Source organism: Salmo trutta, chromosome 12, assembly GCF_901001165.1.
Source record: "Salmo trutta chromosome 12, fSalTru1.1, whole genome shotgun sequence".
Classification (NCBI taxonomy): Eukaryota; Metazoa; Chordata; class Actinopteri; order Salmoniformes; family Salmonidae; genus Salmo; species Salmo trutta.
In genome coordinates, this window is record NC_042968.1 from 25,708,745 (window position 1) to 25,732,092 (window position 23,348).

Below are 23,348 nucleotides of genomic sequence, written 5' to 3' on the forward strand. Positions count from 1 at the left end.
CCAGCTGACACAGAGCATGTGCTCATAATTACCACTCGATTAAAACACTTACCTGATCCGCGCCCCGAGGAGAGGTGTGAAGGAGTCTAAATGTGGAGAAAAAAGCTATAATCCTCTTCTAGAGGAAGAGGGAGTGAGACAGAAGACAGGGATGTATCTGAGAGAAGTGTACCCAGTGCTGAAATCAACCTGCCAGCTCCACCAATTCCCCAAGTGTCTCATTATTACCAGGTTAAGTACGTATGTGGCTGCGCCCAAGCGCTTTTTCTTCTCACTTTCACTCACTGTGTCTTGGCAAGGCGGAAATCATGTGCCTCTGTTGTTTTAATCATGCAGGAGGAACATTTTTGATCAGTGATCATTCGGTTGCTCAATCCCTGTTACCAAGGGTACTAATAATAAACAGTAGAATCTTTTTTTAGCTTTACCGCAATGCTGCACTTAAGTTTTTTAAAATATATTTCAGCATAGCTGGTGCTTTGATTGTGTTAGTGTGCCTCTTTCTTAAGCATAGTCCCTTCTTCAAATGGAAGCCAGTCAGGTTTCTGTAGCACCATCTGTTTTCAGTGCAGCTGTCAACCACTGTGACTGATAATTTGGCGTAAACAAAGTTATTGGCAGAATTTTTTCAATATCCGCTGTGTGTAGATATTGAGACAGGAAATACTGTTGTCAGCCTGGGTTTAAGACTTGCTATCACACAAAGCTCCCTGCGGTACAATGTGCTTTGAGCTTCAATTATAACACCATGAAACCAATTTACTGTATCCAGCCTTCCCTCAACCCATTGGCTTTTTATTCTGCCATAATGCACAACCGAAGTGAAACAATGGCTGTACCATGCTCTATTCTCCTCAGGACAGATGTGTGACCTGTGGTTTGTGTGTGCGTGTATGTGTGCATGGCCAGAAGCGAGGCAGGGCTGAGGCATGTGTGTTACTGTTAGTCTGAGAGGTGTTTGTGAACAAGACTGTGTGTTTTGACACCTCTGAGCTCAGAGTGTGTGGTGAGGTCTATAAGGCCATAGAGAATGAGGAGGGACAAGTGTGACCACTGGGGAGTCAACAGAGTGAAAGCGAAATAAGGCTGTGGGACCTATACAACTCTCAGGTCAACAGACAACAATGGGGGAACTCCAATGTGGGGCCAAAAGTGCACTATCGCTGAGCAAACATGGACAGCTTTACTAAGTTGATATGGTTTAAGCATCTCTGATGTGAAGAAACAATGTTCATCATAGTGTGCTTTGGTCAACTCACCCTGCCATCTCTGCAGTCTCTGGATGAATGTGTAGTCCTGGCCTCCTGCTGCTCTTCCTCCTGCTGCTCCACTGTCAGTTCGGCCACTAGGGGGGCCAGGAGCTGCTGCTGCTGCTGCTGCTGGATCCCGTCTGTCAGCACCTCTCTGTCCACCCCTGTCTGTACATGTGTCTTCTCCCTGCTCCCCTCCTGGATCTGCTCTGTCAACACCTCTCTGTCCACAGCTGTCTGCCCAGGAGTCTGCTCTCTCTCTCTGCTGGCCTGCTGGCTCTGGCCTTCTCTGGCCCCATCTGTGGCTGGCTGTGCATGAGTGTCGGGAAGCGGCTGAATCTGAGGCTGGTAGAGGGCTGTGACTAGGGGCTGGAGTCCAAGACCTCTACTGTTGGAGCTGGAGCTGAGCAGGCCTGGGTCAGCAGCCAGGAGATGCGCTGGCTGTTGGGGATGCTGCATGGAGGAGGGCACCACAGCTGGTGGACCTGGAGGACTGTCAGGGCCCCAACACCTCAGCAGCTGACTCTGGTGCAGGGCAAGGGAGGGAGAGCTGAGGGTGGACTGGGCACACCTGGCGGAGTAGGGGTTGGGTTCCCGCTGAGCCTTGTCCAGCTGCACAGCTGGCTGTGGGGGTATGCAGTGGAGGCAGCACATCTGGGGCTGACAGCAGGCCTGGAAGGCACAGCCCTGCTCCCGCCCTCCATGGCACACAGATGGCAGGGACAAGCAGGTGATAGGCTGGGGCCTCAGGATGCTGGGGAAGGCCACGCCCTCAGAGTAGGAGTGATTTCCCCCCTCTGCAGTGAGCTGACCTATAACAACAGAGATACTTGTAGTTTAGGAATAAGGCCAGGTCTCCAGTAGGAAGGCATTAAATGCAACACTTTCAATAATTACATACAACCGGTTTACAACCAGTCACTGCAGCCAAGCTACTGCAGCCAAATCATTTTAGCCTTAGTTTACCCAAAGTTGAGATCTGCTTAGTCCAGTAGCTGGCATCCCAGTTGAACTTAATCTTCACAGGGAGCCAGGCGTCTGAGTGTAGTGGGGGTTCAAGCAGGCGCTGCATCTGGAGAGAAATCTAAAGGACAGGCGTAATGTAAAAGCCCAAATTACCTTTTTTCCATAACCAACTCCAAAAAATGTTTTCTTTCTCTGTTTTTAAATGAGACTAGAAAATGACATTGTGTTTTACAAGCGGCAAAAAAAATGGCCTTTGTGTTTGACCTGCAAGCCCACCCTTCTGTCCCTTCAGACCTACCAGCTCCCTGCTGAAGAGCAGTGGGTTCTTGAGGTGGTGGGCCGTTGCCCAGCTGATGAAGTTCTGCACGTGGTCCAGCTGGCTGCACATCTCTATCTCCCCCTGCAGCTGGTCCTCCAGACGCCGCTGGAAGTCCTCCGAGATCTTCTACACACACACACACACACACACACACACACACACACACACACACACACACACACACACACACACACACACACACACAAACATGCTCACGTGTAATTGCTGGCACAGAGAGAGCGAATTACAGATGGAAAGAGAGGGGCTAATCAATGGCTTGTTTTTCGCCGGATTTCATTCCTAAGATCCCTGCTTTTTTGACAGATCATTATTGCCTCTCCATTGCGAGCGGTCAGAACTGATTAGATAATGTTGGGAGCGCTCCTGATTGGGAACATGTACATTCATGGTCAGCTAGACACTGGAGATGAATGCCCCTGGAAACATTGAGACTGAGGGGAAGAGAGAGAGAGAGAGAGAGAGAGAGAGAGAGAGAGAGAGAGAGAGAGAGAGAGAGAAAGAAAGTCATTACCTCCAGTTGCTCTATTAATAGGTTGGCCCGTTTGTTCAGCTCATTCATCATAATCATCTTTGCCATTTTAATCTGGTTCTCAGCCTTTCTCTGCGTGATCTTTACACCGTGCAGCCTGAGAGGAACACAGAGAAAATAAATGACATTGTGATTACTGACAGAGAAACCAAAACAGTTGATGGATTGTGGTGGATTGTGCTTTATTGCACTTGGATGCTTTACAAATGTTAGATGGGTATTTCATTCAGAGTTGGAGAGTGTATTGTATATGATCTTTGAGAGGACATATGCATGTCATCAACATTGCTCTGGTAAATTTGAGCCAGGTTTCTGAGACCACCAGCTGTTGGCTTTACACTTGCTTTATGAGATCAGTGTATTCTCTTGTTCATTCTACACATCTGTCTGTAATGTATTGTACAAGCGGAGCTTACCTGTCCTCTATCTGTTTGGCTGTGCTCTCCACTGCAGACCTCCTCTCCTCCACCTGAGCCATCAGGCTCTCAAACTGCCACTGTTGGTCCTGCAGGGCCTTTCCAATGTGCACCAGCCTGAGGACAAACAGATATCACAGTGGGTCAAATAATACAATAGAAACACCACTTAACCTCACCACTTTACACCCTTTCATTTAAAGCATCTCCTTGAGGGCTAGTTACTGTATGACGTTAGGGACTTTTGGGACCACTAATGCACTGCAAAATCACAGGCAACAGGGCAATGTATCATATGGACTGAATTAGAATTAGGTAGGTTGAAAATATGCACCAGACACAATGCAGGAGGTTTTTAACCTGCTGTTAGCCCCTCACTGTAATGCCCTTGTGCCGTGTCTACGGACTGACCTGTGGTTCTTGTGGGCGGACAGGTGACAGCTGCTGCAGCACATGAGGTCACAGGACTCGCAGAAGAGCTCCAAGGGCTCCTGTCTGTGAGAGTGGCACATGAGGAGGGGGCGACCACACGAGCCAGGGCCTGCCGGGCAGAGAGGGGAAGGGGGGAGAGAAGCATAGCATTACCACAGAGAAGGACTAAACAAGCAATTCACACTACAGCTAAAGCCGTTGGGAGGAATTGGTGCTGTACAAGAAAATAAATGCACCAAGATATATCATGCAAACAAATGTTCAAAGACACATCATGTAAACAAAAGTGGCCTACTAAAAGGCAACTGTATAACATTCATGTCTGGCAGCACACAGTTTATGTACGTCAACATTTAATTCTATTGTTATATCAAGCTACAAGACAAACTACTATTTCGCTGAATGCTTCCTGTTTAGTTTTGTTTCATTTTGCTTAAAATGTTATCTGCAATCTCATTCTACTCTATTTTAGAGTTGGAAAATACATTGAATCTGATATTGGCCACAAGTTAACGTGCATTACATGAGTCATTCAGTATCATCATCATTCCAAAACTATTTTAGGTTAGGGAAATATGGCATATTTTAAATCTAGTAAATATTTCTGGGCTTAAAGAATGGGTAGACAGATGGAAAATAGGGCAGAGAGAGAAGGTCTTTGATCGGAGAAATGAAAGACCAGTGCCAATCTAGATTAATAACTTTGTTCGGTTGGCTTTTGAAGAATAAAACAAAACCTTCACACCGCAGGATGTAGACAGTAACAAATGCTGCTAGAGAACAAATTACTTTCATGTGTGCATGCATAAACGGCCATGTTTTAAAAATAAATGCAGCATTAGTCATTTGATTTGCAATGTAATGAGAGTTCCTACTCTATGCAAATTATCTGTATAAATAGCTGGAAATGTGATTCTTGTGCAGCACATATGAGACTTCCTGCCCAAAGTTATCACTTCCTCACACTAAGGTTGTATCCCAAATAGCACCTGTTCCCTATTGGGCTCTGGCCGAAAGTAGTGCACTATGTAAGAATAGGGAATCATTTGGGACGGAGTCCAAGCAATCACCATGTGGCATTAGTTAATTTATTTCAAAACTGGACCCAAATTGACTGAAGCCTTTAATTGACTTTTGAGAACAAAAACAACCAATTGTTGTATCCTGATGCTGGTGTTTATTTTCCCTCTTGGGTAATGATTGTGTCATGAAACTGTGTGCAGTGCACTCGGAGCAGGCCTAAGCATTGTTATGAGGGGTTGACTGAGAAGACTGGGTGATGTTCAGATGGCTATCCACTGTACACATTAAAGTTGGTCCTATTTCTATACTCTGGGGTGATGCAGAAGGTTTTCCCACAGTCACAGACACACACGCAGGCACAAACGCACACACACACAAACGCACACATACCACAAGGGGCAGGAAACAGATGAAAATGTGATAGAGAGACCACAGGGTCACGATGAGTAAACACAGCCCCCAACAATACACAGTACTGCTGCTGCACACACACACACACACACACACACACACACACACACACACACACTGCTAAGCATGGCCCTAGTTAGTACAGTCAATTAAACACTGACTCAACAGAACAATAAAGCGCTCAACACAACCCTATAACATAACAAGCACATCACAGTTCATACTGCAAACTGCTGCACACAGGCCCACAGAGCCTGACTAAAGTCTCAGCTGAACATAGCTATCTGCTGAACGCAACCCTACTGCACTCTGCTGGACACACCACTCCAATGAGCAGTGCCTTTTGCACAATGCTCTCCACAAGGCCTATTGTGCATTGCATAGCACAGCCCCAGTGCTAAGAGCTGAGTGACCACATCCTGCCTGCAGAGCTACGCTTTCTCACCCGCAACACTTCAAACTGATGTTCTCACCAAAACACAAAAACAAAACACTTACACACTAAGACAGCAAGACTTAGAGGTGGCAACAGAGGTGAGATGTGATCACAGAGTTACAGTATGATTTCGCCTTTTAGCATCCAAGAGTACAGCCCTAGAAACGTACTTCTCAGCATCCACAAATAATATCACACTGTTGCTACAAAAATAGTATCCTTCTCAGAGTGTTCGCTCTCTGAATGTGGGCCACATGATAACAGGAATTGTAATACATAAGGGTCTGCAGGAACCATTACTGTACCACCAACCATTACAGGCTACATGCATAATTCATCACAATCATTCCTACTGAGACATGATTAACAAACAAACATGGGAAAAAGTTGAAACAAAGAAACAGAAAAACAGGTCTGATGACGACCCCGGGGAAGCGAAGCCCATCTCCACCCAACCGGCCAGAGACACCCGGATGTGGAGACTGGAGAGGCAGTGAGGGATGGGGGAACCTGTCTGGGAGAGAGAGATGCTTGCCTGGTTCGGGTGGAGGCAGGGAGCTGGGGGCCATCTGGTCCCTCTGGTGCAGGTCGACACATTGGGTAGTGGGCTTCTGGTGTTGGTGCAGGTCTGAGCACTGAGGGGTGGCTCTCTGGTGCTGGTGCATGTCTGTGCACTGGTAGCACAGCCACTTGTTGCAGAATGTACACAGGCTCTGGGCTAGCCTGGGCTCTGGGCACTCTGAGCAACGCTGCCACACACAGAGAAGACCTGTCATGTATTTACACACACCAAGCACGCACGCACACAAGCACACACACAAAACAACAAGGTCGTCTGAAATAAAGATGGGGTGACATATGTCAGAAGTATTTGTGTTACCTCCCTCTGTACTTTGGGCTAAATCACACTCCTCAGAGCGGTTACTTGTGTCGATGCTCACACATTCTGAGCTATTCCCAGAGAATGTCAGATGCATTCGATCAAGTTCCTCAAAATGAAGCCACGTTGAGTCACAGACACAAGCTGCTCAACCAGCTGATTCATTTCCCTTTTAATGCAGCTTAAAGACAACTAGTAGCACAGAATGAAGTGCACTTTCAAATCAAATGTACTGAAATCACATATCAAAATACAGCTGCAACAACATAACAAAACAGGTCATACTGAAGTCATGCCAATTGCACAGGATTATCCTTTCTTCTTTTAGAACATGTTGTGTATCTTTTCATCCTCATCACATTACAGTTAACAGTTAACATTATCCCCTCAGTTATTTGGAAAAATATTTATATTCACTTTGTTAGAAATACACTGAAGTACATCAAAGACTTGAGAGAGTCTGAATACCCTCGGGCTAAGACAGAAAATAAAAAGTCCATGCAAATACATTCATTCTATTTCTGCAATTGCCTCTACACACAGAGGCACAAACAATAGTAGAATAGAACATCTGCTTGTGGGGAAAAAGAGAGTTGAGGTAATCTGTGTCAGCCGTGTCATAGGAATGTTAATAGAACGTTGAGAGAACGCCTTACCTTCTCCATGTCAGCACTGGGGTAATGTGTCCTCTGGTGAATGGTGGAGCTGGTACCCAGCAGAGCTGCTCTCGCTGTGGGAGGGAGAGGACAGCACAGCCTGACGCTCACACACAGCAAAGCAGCACTCACACTGACGCTTTTACCTGCGGCAGGAAGCAACGTGCACCAAGAGGTGGCCCCAGAGAATACGGCTTACATGACAGCCTGCGTGCTGAGCTCTCCTCTCCTCTCCTCGCCTGGTTCATCTGTGTGTAGGACTCCTCACAGACCAGACGTAGAGGAGTGTCAAATTCAAATCCATCCTCTCTAACACACAAAACATATAATCCTTTTTCTTAAATAAGCCTGTGCATAATAATTGGGAATTAGGGAGATACGATAATTATTTTTTTTCTAGGGCGAAATATCCCCGGAAGCCCTTCCCAAAATGGAAGGAGAGGCCGAATGACCTACAATGTTGGAGGGAATTGTAAGCACTGCAAACGGGAGTGGAGCAGGCTGGGATGGGATGGGCTGTGGTGAGCTGGGCTGTGGTGGGCTGGGTTGTGGTGGGCTGCTGGTGACCTCCTTCTACATCCCTGTATCAGCACAAGGAGGGGACAGGTCCCTCTGGAGCCACACATGCTCACGTAGCACACCATAACCGGGTCAGGCTCTGATGAGCACCAGATGGGAGTAGGAAACACTCCTGCTATTCTCTCTAAAACGATGAAATCAATTAAGATCTTTATCACAGTATTGCAGAAGAGAAGGAATGGCACACTGCAAGGAAACAAAACTAACTTCATTGCTGGAAAGACAATCCATATACAGTACTAGAGAGGAGGGTCATGTAACTGTCTTAAAATGCATCAGCAACAAGTGACACTATTAGAAGGGGGTTATGACTCCTCCCTTGTTGTAATGTAGACAGAGTTGTGGCAAAGAGTAGTAAGACACCATCACTATGTGAAATCAAGATCAAAACACCATCATTGCTGCTGCTCTGAGTCTGCCTAACACCAACCCCTGCAGCCTGACCTACAAATCTGACAACTTTCTCATCCTCTGGTGCTTCACAGGGGAGCTAAAAACCATCCCATTCCCCATTGTGTGCTACAAGACCCACTTTAAAACACAATTAGTCAAACCTAGCGGACCCCGCCTCTTGTTCACTCAGCTCTCCTGCTTTTTAAACCCCCCTCCTCCCCTTTCATACTCCCCATTTTGCTTTAAAACCAGAAAGGTTTTAGCACTATACCTCTCTGTGAGGGACAGCTCTCCTGCCCTGCTAAGTGAGGTTGGTTCTGGATAAAAGGCAGCCTGAAAGCATGGCATCTCTAGAGATGACACAATAATAGAAACTTCACTGGTGATGTCTCCCCTGAAAGCACACCTATGTAACATCCATTAACACTGAGGTGATGGGATCCAAGTGAAAAAACGCTCCAATGTCACTTCCCTGATCAGACAATTATCTACATAGCGACTGTAAATATTCATGACTTCTCTGGCCAAACTCCTCAACCACTTCTTGTACTGTACACTGTAATGGAAAACTGTAAATTATAAGGTCATTTTGGGTATTATCAATACTCTGAAATGTTTTACTGCAGCATACTGTAAATTATGGTGCATTGTGGGAAAATATTGTGGGCGGGGAAAGAACTGCTGTATTTCTAATGGTACTGTAATTCCACCCCACAGAATACAGTACCATATCTTTGGCGCACCAAAAACCTTTTGACCAATAGTGGGTGCATGGTATTGTTGTTTCTGGCTTATTAACATACACAATATATACAAAAGTATGTGAACACCCCTTCAAATTAGTGGATTTGGCTATTTCAGCCACACCAGTTGCTGTGAGATGTATAAAATCGAGCACGCAGCCATGCAATCTCCATAGACAAACATTGACAGTAGAATGGCCTTACTGAAGAGCTCAGTGACTTTCAACTGGGCACCGTCATAGGATGCCACCTTTCCAACAAGCCAGTTCATCAAATGTCTGCTCTGCTAGAGCTCAACTGTAAGTGCTGTTTTTGTGAATTGGAAATGTCTAGGTGCAACAATGGGACAGCCACAAAGTGATAGGCCACACAAGCCCACAGAACGGGACAGCTGATGCTGAAGAGCGCAGTGCATAAATACCATCTGTCCTCGGTTGCAACACTCACTTCCGAGTTACCCACTGCCTCTGGAAGCAATGTCAGCACAATAACTGTCCGTAGGGAGCTTCATGAAATGGGTTTCAATGGCCGAGCAGCCGCACATCTAAGATCACCATGCGCAATGCCAACTGGAGTGGGGTAAAGCTTGCTGCCATTGGACTTTGGAGCAGCGGAAACGCATTCTCTTAAGTGATGAATTACGCTTCACCACCTGGCAGTGCGGCTTTGGCGGATGCCAGCCGAATGCTACCTGCCTGAATGCATAGTGCCAGCTGTAAAGTTTGGTGGAGGAGGAATAATGGTCTGGGGCTGTTTTTCATGATTCGGGCTAGGCCCCTTAGTTCCAGTGAAGGGAAATCTTAATGCTACAGCATACAATGACATTCTAGACAATTCTGTGCTTCCAACTTTGTGGCAACAGTTTGGGAAGGCCCTTTCTTGTTTAAGCATGACAATGTCCCCACGCACAAAGCGAGGTCCATACAGAAATGGTTTGTCGAGATTGGTGTGGAAGAACTTGACTGGCTGGCCTGCACAGAGCCCTGACCTCAACCCATCGAACACCTTTGGGATGAATTGGAACGCTGACTCCGAGCCAGGCCTAATCACCCAACAGCAATGCCCGACCTCACTAATGCTCTTGTGGCTGAATGTAAGCAAGTCCCCGCAGCAATGTTCCAACATCTAGTGGAAAGCCTTCCCAGAAGAGTGGAGGCTGTTGTTGCAGAAAAGGGGGGACCAACTCTATATTAATGCCCATGATTTTGGGATGAGATGTTCAACGAGCAGGTGTCCACATACTTTTGGTCATGTAGTGTATATATCAGTGGAGGCTGATGAGGGGAGGACGGCTCATTATAATGGCTGGAATGGAGTGAATGTAATGGCATCAGACACATGGAAACCATGTGTTTGATACCATTCCATGAGCCCCTCCTCCCCAAATAAGGCGCCACCAACCTGCTGCGGTATATATAACTGTAGATGAATACCTTCTCATTATGTAGTAACAATAGGCTCTCATATGAACACTGAGAGATGAATACAGTATCATCATCACTAATATCCAAATTCTGCATTCACATCAGTTAAATGGATTCATCAAATGATTATTGTTCCCCCTCTGTCCACATACTTTTGGTCATGTAGTGTATATTTAGGCATGCCTTGTCATAGGCTATATTGGTTGCAACCGTGAGTGAGAAGGCTGTACTAATTTAACTCCTTATAGTGCCCCATCAATTTGCCTATGGGACAGATTGGAGTGGCAGCAAGTCTAAAACCTTAAATGGTTGAGCATTTTGTCATGTCCTTTTGGTCTGTTTGGCCCTGTAGTCACTGCCAGTTTGGAAGCCTTTGTTAAGGCCTCTAGAAGAGCAAGTGATATAAAACACAAAATATTCATGAATATACTGTAATGTGTAAACACTTTACCTAGCAGCCAACCTGTTCGCACCAATCCCTTGTAATTACTGTATAATACTGTGAAATACAAACCGCTCCTATATTAATTTCATTCATCCATTCGTTCATTCATTATTTTCCAATTACGGTAGCATTTACTTTTTACAGTACATTTTACGGTATTGTACTGTGTGTCATTACACAGTACTTGCTTTGATGCTGTATTTATATTACAGTATAAATAATACTGTAACATGAAATACAGAACTTTACTTGCCACCGAGCTGCATGTAAGCTACTGTCAAATTCACAGTAACCCATTTTAAGTCCATAACTCATTATATAGCCTACAGGAGAAAAATGTGTTCAATACTCTTCCTTGGAATCTGCCTTGGGGTACAGATGTATCCGTATTGAATTAATGATAATAGCATATAAAAAAATCATAAAAGATATGCATAATTTAAATCATTTGAGCACTCTCCTCACTGAAGGTACTCTTGTGGTCCTCTGTTCAAAATCAGGCATAGTGAATCCATGTACACAGTGATACAGTGCCTTCAGAAAGAATTCATACCCCTTGACTTATTCCGCATTTTGTTGTGTTACTGTCTGAATTCAAAATGTATTAAATTGATTGTTTTCTCTCACCCATCTACACACAATACCACACAATGACAAAGTGAAAACATGTTTTTAGAATTTTTTGCAAATGTATTGAAAATGAAAAACAGAAATATCTAATTAACATAAGTATTCACACCCCTGAGTCAATACTTTGTAGAAGCACCTTTAGCAGTGATTACAGCAGTGAGGCTTTCTGGGTATGTCTTAAAGAGCTTTTCACAACTGGATTGGGCAAAATTTTCCCATTATTCTTTTCAAAATGCTTCAAGCTCTGTCAAATGGGTTGTTGATCTTGCTAGACAACCATTTTCAGGTCTTGCCAAAGACTTTCAAGTAGATTTCAGTCAAAACTGTAACTTGGCCACTCAAGAACATTCACTGTCTTCTTGGTAAGCAACTCCAGTGTAGATTTGTCCTTATGTTTTAGGTTATTATCCTGCTGAAAGGTGAATGAATCTCCCAGTGTCTGGTGGAAAGCAGACTGAACCAGGTTTTCCTCTAGAATTATGCCTGTGCTTAGCTCTGTTCTATTTCTTTTGTAACCCCAGTCCTTAACATTACAAACATACCCATAACATGATGCAGCCAACACTATGCTAGAAATATGGACAGTGGTCCTCAGTAATGTGTTGCATTGGACTTGCCCCAAACATAACACTTTGTATTTACTCCACAATACTAACTTAAATTAGAGTGAAAAGATGGAAGCCTTTACAGAATACAAATATTCAAGAACATGTATCCTGTTTGCAACAAGGCACTAAAGTAATACTGCAAAACATTTGGGAATGCAATTAACTTTATGTCCTGAATCAATGTTGTTGATCCATCCTCAGTTTTCTCTTATTATAGCCATAAACTCTGTAACTGTTTTAAAGTCACCATTGACTTCATGGTGAAATCCCTGAGCAGTTTCCTTCCTCTCCAGCAACTGAGTTAGGAAGGACACCTGTATTTTTGTAGTGACTGGGAGTATTGATACACTATCCAAAGAGTAATTAATAACTTCACCATGCTCAAAGGGATATTTAATGTCTGTTTAGTTTTTTTACCCATCTACCAATAGGTCCCCTTCTTTGCGAGGCATTGGAAAACCTCCCTGGTCTTTGTGGTTGAATCTGTGTTTGAAATTCACTGCTCGGCTGAAGGGCCTTACAGATAATTGTATGTGTGGGGTACAGAGATGAGGCTGTTATTAAAAAATCATGTTAAACTCTATTGTTGCAACTTATTATGTGACTGGTTAAGCAAATTGTTACTCCTGAACTTATTTAGGCTTGTCATAACAAAGGGGTTATACTTATTGACTCAATACATTTCTGCTTTTCATTTTTTATTAGTTGGTAAAAATTTTGAAAACCATAATTCCACTTTGACATTATAGGGTATTGTGTCTAGGCTACTGACAAAAAAAAAATCTAAATGTATTCAGGCTGTAACACAAAACAATTAGGAAAAAGTCAAAGAGTGTATATACTTTCTGAAGGCACTGTATGGATCTGCATGTGTTTACTTTTTTTTTACATTATGACCCCTAATCCTAATGCACCATCCATGTATTGGGTCTTTCTATTGAGTGATGAGGGGGCTCTTTGAGAGCTACTATGCATTTCCTGTGAGAAGGAATGTGAGCACCACTCCCTGGCTGTCTGTCAATAACAGCTTTATAGCAGTGCAACACCTCCCTGTGTTTCACTAACACCTCCCTGTAATTATTATTATATTTTTTTATTTAACTAGGCAAGTCAGTTAAGAACAAATTCTTATTTACAATGATGACCTACTTATAAAGCCCCCCGGCCAAACACTCGCCTAACCTGGACAACGCTGGCCAGCCCGGGATCGAACGCGGGTCTGTAGTGATGCCTCTTGCGCTGTGGTGCAGTACCTTAGACCGCTGTGCCACTCGAGTGGCCCTGTATGCTCGGGGGACTACACACTTCCCAGCTTGTTCATGTTTCTGCTGGCAATAAGAGATATAATATGTGGATATGCAGGTATGAATTGCAGGGCATTTCTCTTTTATTAGATTGCATAATTATCTTTTAAACCTCCCAATATGGAATCAATGTGTGGGGAAATGATTGTATTATTGCCCTATTTTATACAGATTGGCCACACTAACCCTTAACTGGGGTCAATGTCACTCAATGATAACCTGTCATTGTCATCATGTATATATCAAGTGTGTATTGAGCCTGATCAATGAACGCAAACGTGGTTGCTGTTGTTTCAACCATTGTTTGTAAAATATCAAGTTGTTAAAATTAAAACAAGTTATGATACATGGCTGGGCTATCATTCCAGTAGGCTATGTGCAAATATCTGATTTTCATCATGATAGACAAGGAGCAGGTGAATCATTGACTTTCAAATTAGACAGATAGATTGCGTAACAGAATCTAGTCTAATTATATTGACGCATTACCTGCTGTAATCAAAATATAATGGTAACCTAACTGGTATCGATTTGTTGTTTATATGACATTGCTGAAATCTTGGCTCACATACAGTATCAGAGGATGCGCATCATTTGAGCTACTCAATAGTCTACAGAGCCGCACCTAAATCCATTCGATTATTTACGCATGTATTGCTGTCCAATAGATCATGCATTACAATATCGTTTTTAAGATACAAAACACAATAGTTGCTCATAACATACCTCAAACGCGATAACTTTCGCTTTGGCAGTGCGTCCGAAAGGTTCAGTCAGACAATATCAACTACCGTTATGTGATGACAATTGCTTTCAGTGTCAGTGCGCACGTAGTGTACTAGGACGGGCTACATTATTATTATTATGACCATGTTTACGAATTTGATTTGGACTGTAGGCTACTGGTATATTCACTGTGATACAGAATATACTCACCTAGGCCTACCCTACGATAGCGAAGGGCTGTCACAAGTCAAGTATGACCAAAGCTTGAGGTTTTTACCTTAACCTGATCATCACCATATAGGGCAGGCTGTTCCCTCTCCATCCATTGGATGTCGCTGTTTTGTCCAGCTCAAATATTTTGGAGTTACAAAGTCTCGTGTTTGATCGTGAGACTTACATGCGTTTATTTATTCGGGAAACACGGTACTTCCCATCTGTAATCACACATCGAACTTCATCCGCTTACACTGTTCCACAATATTCAATATTCACAAAATACCACATAATGAAAAAGCAAAAACATTTTTTTTGAACTTCTTGCAAATGTATTAAATATAAAAAAAGTATTCAGACCCTTTACTCAGTATGTTGTTGAAGCACCTTTGGCAGCAATTACAGCCTTGAGTCTTGGGTTTGACTCTACAAGCTTGGCACACCTGTATTTGGGGAGTTTCTTCCATTCTTCTCTGCAGATCCTCTCAAGCTCTATTAGGTTGGATGGGGAGTGTCGCTGCAGCTATTTTCAGGTCTCTCCAGAGATGTTCAATCGGGTTCAAATTCGGGCTCTGGCTGGACCACTCAAGGACATTCAGAAACTTGTCCTGAAGCCACTCCTGCATTGTCTTGGCTGTGTGCATAGGGTCATTGTCCTGTTGGAAGGTGAACCTTCGCGCCATTCTGAGGTCCTGAGCGCTCTGGAGCAGGTTTTTATCAAGGATTTTTTATTATTTTACATTTTATTTCACTTCACCTTTATTTAACCAAGTAGGCCAGTTGAGAACAAGGTCTCATTTACAACTGCGACCTGGCCAAGATAAAGCAAAGCAGTTTGACACATACAACAACACAGAGTTACACATGGAATAAAGAAACATACAGTCAATAATACAGTAGAAAAAGTCTATATACGGTGTGTGCAAATGAGGTAAGATAAGGGAGGTAAGGCAATAAATAGGCCATGGTGGCGAAGTAATTAAACTATAGCAATTAAACACTGGAATGGTAGATGTGCAGAAGATGAATGTGCAAGTAGAGATACTGGGGTGCAAAGGAGCAAGATAAATAAATAAATACAGTATGGGGATGAGGTAGTTGGATGGGCTATTGACAGATGGGCTATGTACAGGTGCAGTGATCTGTGAGCTGCTCTGACAGCTGGTGCTTAAAGCTAGTGAGGGAGATATGAGTCTCCAGCTTCAGTGATTTTTGCAGTTCGTTCCAGTCATTGGCAGCAGAGAACTGGAAGGAAAGGCAGCCAATGGAGGAATTGGCTTTGGGGGTGACTAGAGAGATATACCTGCTGGAGCGCGTGCTACGGGTAGGTGCTGCTATGGTGACCAGTGAGCTGAAATAAGGCGGGGCTTTACCTAGTAAATACTTGTAGATGACCTGGAGCCAGTGGGTTTGGCGACGAGAATGAAGCGAGGGCCAGCCAATGACAGGTGACAGCGAATGTACAGGTCACAGTGGTGGGTAGTATATGTGGCTTTGGTGACAAAACGGATGGCACTGTGATAGACTGCATCTAGTTTGTTGAGTAGAGTGTTGGAGGCTATTTTGTAAATGACATCGCTGAAATCGAGGATCGGTAGGATGGTCAGTTTTACGAGGGTATGTTTGGCAGCATGAGTGAAGGATGCTTTGTTGCGAAATAGGAAGCCGATTCTAGATTTCATTTTGGATTGGAGATGCTTAATGTGAGACTGGAAGGAGAGTTTACAGTCTAACCAGACACCTAGGTATTTGTAGTTGTCCACATATTCTAAGTCAAAACCGTCCAGAGTAGTGATGCTGGACGGGCGGGCAGGTGTGGGCAGCGAACGGTTGAAGAGCATGCATTTAGTTTTACTTGCATTTAAGAGCAGTTGGAGGCCATGGAAGGAGAGTTGTATGGCATTGAAGCTCGTCTGGAGGGTTGTTAACACAGTGTCCAAAGAAGGGCCAGAAGTATACAGAATGGTGTCGTCTGCGTAGAGGTGCATCAGAGAATCACCAGCAGCAAGATCGACATCATTGATGTATACAGAGAAGAGAGTCGGCCCGAGAATTGAACCCTGTGGCACCCCCATAGAGTCTGCCAGAGGTTCGGACAACAGGCCCTCCGATTAGACACACTGAACTCTATCGGAGAAGTAGTTGGTGAACCAGGCGAGGCAGTCATTTGAGAAACCAAGGCTGTTGAGTCTGCCAATAAGAATGTGGTGATTGACAGAGTCGAAAGCCTTGGCCAGGTCGAAGACGGATGCACAGTATTGTCTCTTATCGATGGCGGTTATGATATCGTTTAGGACCTTGAGCGTGGCTGAGATGCACCCATGACCAGCTCTGAAACCAGATTGCATTGCGGAGAAGGTACGGTGGGATTCGAAATGGTCGGTAATCTGTTTGTTAACTTGGCTTTCGAAGACCTTAGAAAGGCAGGGTAGGATAGATATAGGTCTGTAGCAGTTTGGGTCTAGAGTGTCTCCCCCTTTGAAGAGGGGGATGACAGTGGCAGCTTTCCAATCTTTGGGAATCTCAGACGATACGAAAGACGGGGTCCAGATTGTTTAGCCCGGCTGATTTGTAGGGGTCCAGATTTTGCAGCTCTTTCAGAACATCAGCTATCTGGATATGGGTGAAGGAGAAATGGGGGAGGCTTGGGTGAGTTGCTGTGGGAGGTGCAGGGCTGTTGACCGGGATAGGGGAAACCAGGTGGAAAGCATGGCCAGCCGTAGAAAAATGCTTATTGAAATTCTCAATTATAGTAGATTTATCGGTGGTGACTGTGTTTCCTAGCCTCAGTGCAGTGGGCAGCTGGGAGGAGGTGCTCTTATTCTCCATGGACTTTACAGTGTCGCAAAACTTTTTTGAGTTGGTGCTACAGGATGCAAATTTCTGTTTGAAAAAGCTAGCCTTAGCTTTCCTAACTGCCTGTGTATATTGGTTACTAACTTCCCTGAAAAGTTGCATATCACGGGGGCTATTCGATGCTAATGCAGTATGCCACAGGATGTTTTTGTGCTGGTTAAGGGCAGTCAGATCTGGAGTGAACCAAGGGCTATATCTGTTCCTGGTAAAAAAAAAATTGAATGGGGCATGCTTATTTAAGATGGTGAGGAAGGCACTTTTGAAGAATAACCAGGCATCCTCCATTGACGGGATGAGGTCAATATCCTTCCAGGATACCCGGGCCAGGTCAATTAGAAAGGCCTGCTTGCTGAAGTGTTTCAGGGAGCGTTTGACAGTGATGGGGGTGGTCATTTGACCGCAGACCCATTACGGATGCAGGCAATGAGGCAGTGATCGCTGAGATCTTGGTTGAAGACAGCAGAGATGTATTTGGAGGGCAAGTTGGTTAGGAGGATATATATGAGGGTGCCCGTGTTTACGCATTTGGGGGTTGTACCTGGTAGGTTCATTGATCATTTGTGAGAGATTGAGGGCATCAAGCTTAGATTGTAGGATGGCCGGGGTGTTAAGCATGTCCCAGTTTAGGTCACCTAGCAGCACGAGCTCTGAAGATAGATGGGGGGCAATCAATTCACATATGGTGTCCAGGCTGGGGGCGGAGGGTGGGTCTATAGCAAGCGGCAATGGTGAGAGACTTGTTTCTGAAAAGGTGGATTTTTAAAAGTAGAAGCTCGAATTGTTTGGGTACAGACCTGGATAGTAAGACAGAACTCTGCAGGCTATCTCTGCAATAGATTGCAACTCCGCCCCCTTTGGCACTTCTATCTTGTCGGAAAATGTTATAGTTAGCGATGGAAATTTCAGGGGTTTTGGTGGTCTTGCTAAGCCAGGATTCAGACACGGCTAGGACATCCGTGTTGGCAGAGTGTGCTAAAGCAGTGAATAAAACAAACTTAGGGAGGAGGCTTCTAATGTTAACATGCATGAAACCAAAGCTTTTACGGTTACAGAAGTCAACAAATGAGAGCACCTGGGGAATAGGAGTGGAGCTAGGCACGGCAGGTCCTGGATTAACCTCTACATCACCAGAGCCAGAGGAACAGAGGAGGAGTAGGATAAGGGTACGGCTAAAGGCTATAAGAACTGGTCGTCAAGTACGTTCGGAACAGAGAGTAAAAGGAGCATGTTTCTGGGCTCGATAGTATAGATTCAAGGTATAATGTAGAGACAAAGGTATGGTAGGATGTGAATGCAGTGGAGGTAAACCTAGGCATTGAGTGATGAGAGAGATATTGTTTCTTGAAACATCATTTAAACCAGGTGATGCCACCGCATGTGTGGGAGGTGGACCTAAAGGGTTAGCTAAGGCATATTGAGCAGGGCTAGAGGCTCTACAGTGAAATAAGACAATAATCACTAACCAGAACAGCAACGGACAAGGCATATTGACATTAGGGAGAGGCATGCGTAGCCGAGTGATCATAGGGGTCCAGTGAGTAGTTAGGCTGGCTAGAGACACGGCGATTCAGACAGTTAGCGGACCGGGGATAGCAAGCTAGCAGAAGGGCCTTAGAGGGACATTGCGACGGAAGAAGTCTGTTATAGTCTCCTCGTGTTGAGCCTCCTCGTGCGATTACGTCGGCAGACCAGTCGTGATGGATTAGTAGGGTTCCGTGTAGTAAAGGCGTCCAGTCCAATTGGCAAAATAGATATAGTGGCCCAATAAATTGGCCGATGGATCTCTTCAGCTAACAGTCCAATATGCTCTAGACAGCTAGCTGGCCGCGGCTAGCAGGCTAGCAGATGGGCATTCAGGGGTCGTCGAGACGGAGGGGCCTGTTGAAAAAAAACACCCTCGGGCAGATTACGTCGGTAGTCCAGTCGTGATGGATAAACAGGTATCCGTGTAGTAAGAGGGGTCCAGGCCAATTGGCAAAATAGGTATAGTGGCCCAAGAAATTGTCCAATCGACCTATTCAGCTAACAGTTCGATATGCTCTGGACAGCTAGCGGGCCGCGGCTAGCAGGCTAGCAGATGGGCATTCAGGGGACATCGTGATGTTGTAGCCAGTTGAGGAACCCCCTCGGGCAGATTACGTCGGTAGTCCAGCCGTGAAGGATCAGTGGGGCTCCGAACCGGCAGTAAAAGGGGTCAAGGCCAATTGGCAAAATAGGTATTGTAGCCCAGGAGTGGCTGATGGACCTCTTCAGCTAGCCGGGAGATGGGCCTAGCATGGGCTAGCTCCAGCATGGCCTAGCATGGTGCTTGCTTCGGGACAGAGACGTTAGCCAGGAGTAGCCATTCGGAGTGCAGCTAGCTAGCTGCGATGATCCAGGTGAAAAGGTTCAGAGCTTGCGTTAGGAATCTGGGGATATGGAGAGAAAATAATTCCAGTATGCTCTGGTTTGAATCGCATTGTGCAAACTGGCGAGAGTTTTCCGAGCTAAAAGGTTAGCTGATGACCACTAGCAGTGGTTAGCTGACTACTAGCTAGTAAGCTGGCTAGCTCCTGTTGGGGTTCCGGTTTAAAAGTAAAGAAAAATACTTTAGAAAAAAGCAGATCCACACCACACTGGGTGAGGCGGGTTGCAGGAGAGTATTCTGAAGTTGAGGTTTAGAAAAATATAAAAAGATATGCGAAGAAAAAAGATATAAAAAGATATATACATGGGACAAGACGAGGACAAAGATGTCTGATTGCTACGCCATCTTGGATTGGATATCTCTGTACTTTGCTCCGTTCATCTTTGCCTCGATCCTGACTAGTCTCCATGTCCCTGCCGCTGAAAAACATCCTCACAGCATGATGCTGCCACCACCATGCTTCACCGTAGGGATGGTGCCAGGTTTCCTCCAGACATGACACTTGGCATTCAGACCAAAGAGTTCAGTCTTGGTTTCACTGGACCAAAGAATCTTGTTTCTCATGGTCTGAGTCCTTTAGATGCCTTTCGGCAAACTCCAAGCGGGCTGTCATGTGCCTTTTACTATAGAGTGGCTTCCATCTGGCCACTCTATCATAAAGGCCTGAATGGTGGAGTGCTGCAGAGATGGTTGTCCTTCTGGAAGGTTCTTCCATCTACACAGAGTAACTCTGGAGCTCTTTCAGAGTGACCATCGGGTTCTTGGTCACCGCTCTGATCAAGGCCCTTTTCCCCAGCGGCCAGCTCTAGGAAGAGTCTTGGTGGTTCCAAACTACTTCTATTTAAGAGTGATGGAGGCCACTGTGTTCTTGGGAACCTTCAAACCTGCAGAAATGTTTTGGTACCCTTCCCCAGATCTGTGCCTCAACACAATCCTGTCTCGGAGCTCTACGGACAATTCCTTCGACCTCATGACTTAATTTTGCTCTGACATGCACTGTCAACTGTGGGACCTTATATAGACAGGTGTGTGCCTTTCTAAATCATGTCCAGTCAATTGAATGTACCACAAGTGGACTCCAATCAAGTTGTAGAAACATCTCAAGGATGATCAATGGAAACAAGATGCACCTGAGGCTCAATTTCAAGTCTCATAGCAAAGGGCCTGAATACTTATGTAAATAAGGCATCTGTTTTTTATTATTAATACATTTTCAAAAATGTCTAAAACCTTTTTTTGCTTTGTCATATGGGGTATTGTGTGTAGATTGATGAGGAAATAATTTGACACATTTTAGAAGGCTTTAACGTAATAAAATGTGGAAAAAGTCAAGGGGTCTGAATACTTTCCGTATGCACTGTATACCTAACCTGTTAGTCCTGAGACGATTGTCTCATCCTGACACCCTCCGTTCCTCGGTCGTCTTCGTCGGATAGAGCTAGAACATAAACATGGTCTTGTTCACTGAATGGCCTTCCTGTACACCAGTCAGCTACCCAAATACACACTCAGTGACAGTTTCATCTCTGTACATGTTCTGGGCTAGTATTGACTAATATAATATCACTCTCATAAATATGACCCAGCAATGCATTTATAGGCACCCGAAATTGACAAGTTACTCACATTATTCAGTTCCAGATTGTTGTTCCATTCCTTGCCAAAACGTATAAAATCACTAGACATCATGTCTGACAACTCAATGACAAGTCCCCCACAGCACCCAACTGTGTAGTTGGTGGGGTGGAATCCCAAAAGGCACACATAGCTACCACATGCTGCCAATAACCTAATTATGTCCTCACACATCACTCCAGTGGCTGTCACTGCCATGCTTTTATCAGCTCTGCTGACTTGGAAGCTTACTGTCATCTTGCAGCATTCAAATCTGTTTTGAGTGTTTGACTTCTTTAAAATGTGTGATCCAACCTCCGTCTGTACAGAGCCACCTGGGTTCCACCTAAAGAGGAACAATGACCTTGTTCACCGACCTCGCTTCCTGTAAGTGCTGATGAAGTTCTGTTTCTTCTGAACAGTAACACATAAAAAAAAGTTAAAAGAATCCAATTGTTTGAAGTCTTTTGTGTTTAATTACTGAATTTTACAAAGCAATGCATGTTTTAAACATTTACAATCATTTTCTTCATGTGTTAATGCATGTACAAATCCTCCCAACCAGGTGTGGAATTTACAGCTCTCATTCAGCAAAAAGACAGGACAACGATGATCTAAACTACAAAACAAAACATAGTAACTGTACATCCACCATACATCAGCTTGCATTCACTCACTCAGTCTGATCATGTTCTTCTCAAGCATGCTTTAATGTCAGTGGTTAATCAGAAACAAAGGCAGATTCACTCTGTACCGTCCTACTGTAAATAAACCTCCACAATTAAAGGTACCAGACACCTAACAATCAAGTTACATTGGAGGGTATCACAGCCAGTTTACAGTGAAATATGTACAACATATTGACATTTCATTGATGTTTTTGAAAGACAAACAAGTGAATAAAATACAGGGTTTTGGGTGTATCAGATCTTCTGTTTGCAGTAGAACAAGCTTTCATGCGCCGGTATTTGGTTATTAAGTAGCAGGTTTCCTCAGTTCTTTTTGTGAAGAAACTTCATTTTACTTCCTAAAAGACAAACAAAATGCAAGTAAGAACTGTTCACGTCATGTAAACTTTTTTAACGCACTTCAATGAAATTTTCCAATTGAGCTGACATCTGCAGTGTTTACTGTGAATGTGATCTCTGTGATTGTCAGGGAAATGATGTCGTGCCTCAGATGGAATCCCGGTTTTAGACTACATCAGGGATCATCAACTACATTCAGCCACGACTGATTTTTTCTTCAGCGGATGGTTAGGTGGCCGGAATATAATTACAAATAATTTGTAGACTGCAAGAAGCCCAAAATATATAATATTTGACTAAAACATAATAATTTTGAACATTGCTTACATTTGTATACGATCACATATCTCTTTATAATGCATGGGAATACTATGGAACAGATTTCCAAAATTAAAATCACTTGTAGCTGATTTGCTGGTGTTTTTACAGTATTTTATGTCAAAACAATAAAAAAGATATTACAAATTCCACCAGTTGGGGAACCCTGGACAACATGGTGCTCATTACTACATCATAGCCAAATGTGAATAGGCTTCTTTTAGAACAAGACTTTGTGTTATCCTAGATTTTAAGTCAGGTTACAATTTGTCCCAGTGGTAAAGTGGACAGGTAAGGTCTGTTGAGGGGAGATATTTGTTTTAAGTGGAGATCCTATTTTATTTGAGAACTCACCTAGCCCTTTGAGGAACTTGTTCACTCCACTCTGCTCTGTGTCTGGTAGCTCTTCCAGGTACTGCTCCACCCTCTGCTCAAAGAGACCTGACAGAAACACAACAAAATGGCAGAATAACATGAGGTAATTATCAGTGGTGTAAAGTACTTAAGTAAAAATACTTTACAGTACTACTTAAGTCGTTTTTTTGGGTATATGTACTTTACTATTTCTATTTTTGACTACTTTTACTTCATAAAGAAAATAATGTACTTTTTACCTGACATCCAAAAGTACTTGTTACATTTTGAATGCATAGCAACAGGACATGAACATAGTCAAATTCACACACTTATCAGGGCAACACATGGTCATACCTTCTGCTTC

The 23,348-nt window shown here is 44.1% G+C and overlaps 2 protein-coding genes across 10 annotated transcripts in view; both read right to left on the reverse strand.

The window, feature by feature from the left end:
* LOC115203247 (tripartite motif-containing protein 66) overlaps positions 1–21,616 on the reverse strand; it is a 28,471-nt gene extending 6,855 nt beyond the window's left edge. The window contains exons 1-10 of one of the 8 annotated variants that reach the window (XM_029767772.1): positions 21,294–21,616; positions 21,038–21,105; positions 7,340–7,413; positions 6,339–6,552; positions 3,913–4,042; positions 3,502–3,618; positions 3,068–3,182; positions 2,515–2,661; positions 2,217–2,334; positions 1,260–2,062 (exon numbers count right to left, since the gene is read on the reverse strand). In XM_029767772.1, the coding sequence (XP_029623632.1) occupies positions 1,260–2,062; positions 2,217–2,334; positions 2,515–2,661; positions 3,068–3,182; positions 3,502–3,618; positions 3,913–4,042; positions 6,339–6,552; positions 7,340–7,348 (1,653 nt within the window). In that variant the 5' untranslated portion in view covers positions 7,349–7,413; positions 21,038–21,105; positions 21,294–21,616. Of the gene's footprint in view, positions 1–1,259; positions 2,063–2,216; positions 2,335–2,514; positions 2,662–3,067; positions 3,183–3,501; positions 3,619–3,912; positions 4,043–6,338; positions 6,573–7,339; positions 8,043–14,191; positions 14,742–21,037; positions 21,106–21,293 lie in introns of those variants that run through there. The other 7 variants (XM_029767768.1, XM_029767767.1, XM_029767770.1 and 4 more) reach the window with 7 other exon arrangements.
* Positions 21,617–21,734: 118 nt separating this feature from the next.
* Positions 21,735–23,348, reverse strand: part of LOC115203248 (suppression of tumorigenicity 5 protein-like) — an 82,115-nt gene continuing 80,501 nt past the window's right edge. For both annotated transcript variants that reach the window (XM_029767777.1, XM_029767776.1), the window contains exons 19-20: positions 22,982–23,068; positions 21,735–22,308 (exon numbers count right to left, since the gene is read on the reverse strand). In XM_029767777.1, coding sequence (XP_029623637.1) covers positions 22,274–22,308; positions 22,982–23,068 — 122 coding nt within the window. In that variant the 3' untranslated portion in view covers positions 21,735–22,273. The remainder of the gene's footprint in view (positions 22,309–22,981; positions 23,069–23,348) is intronic.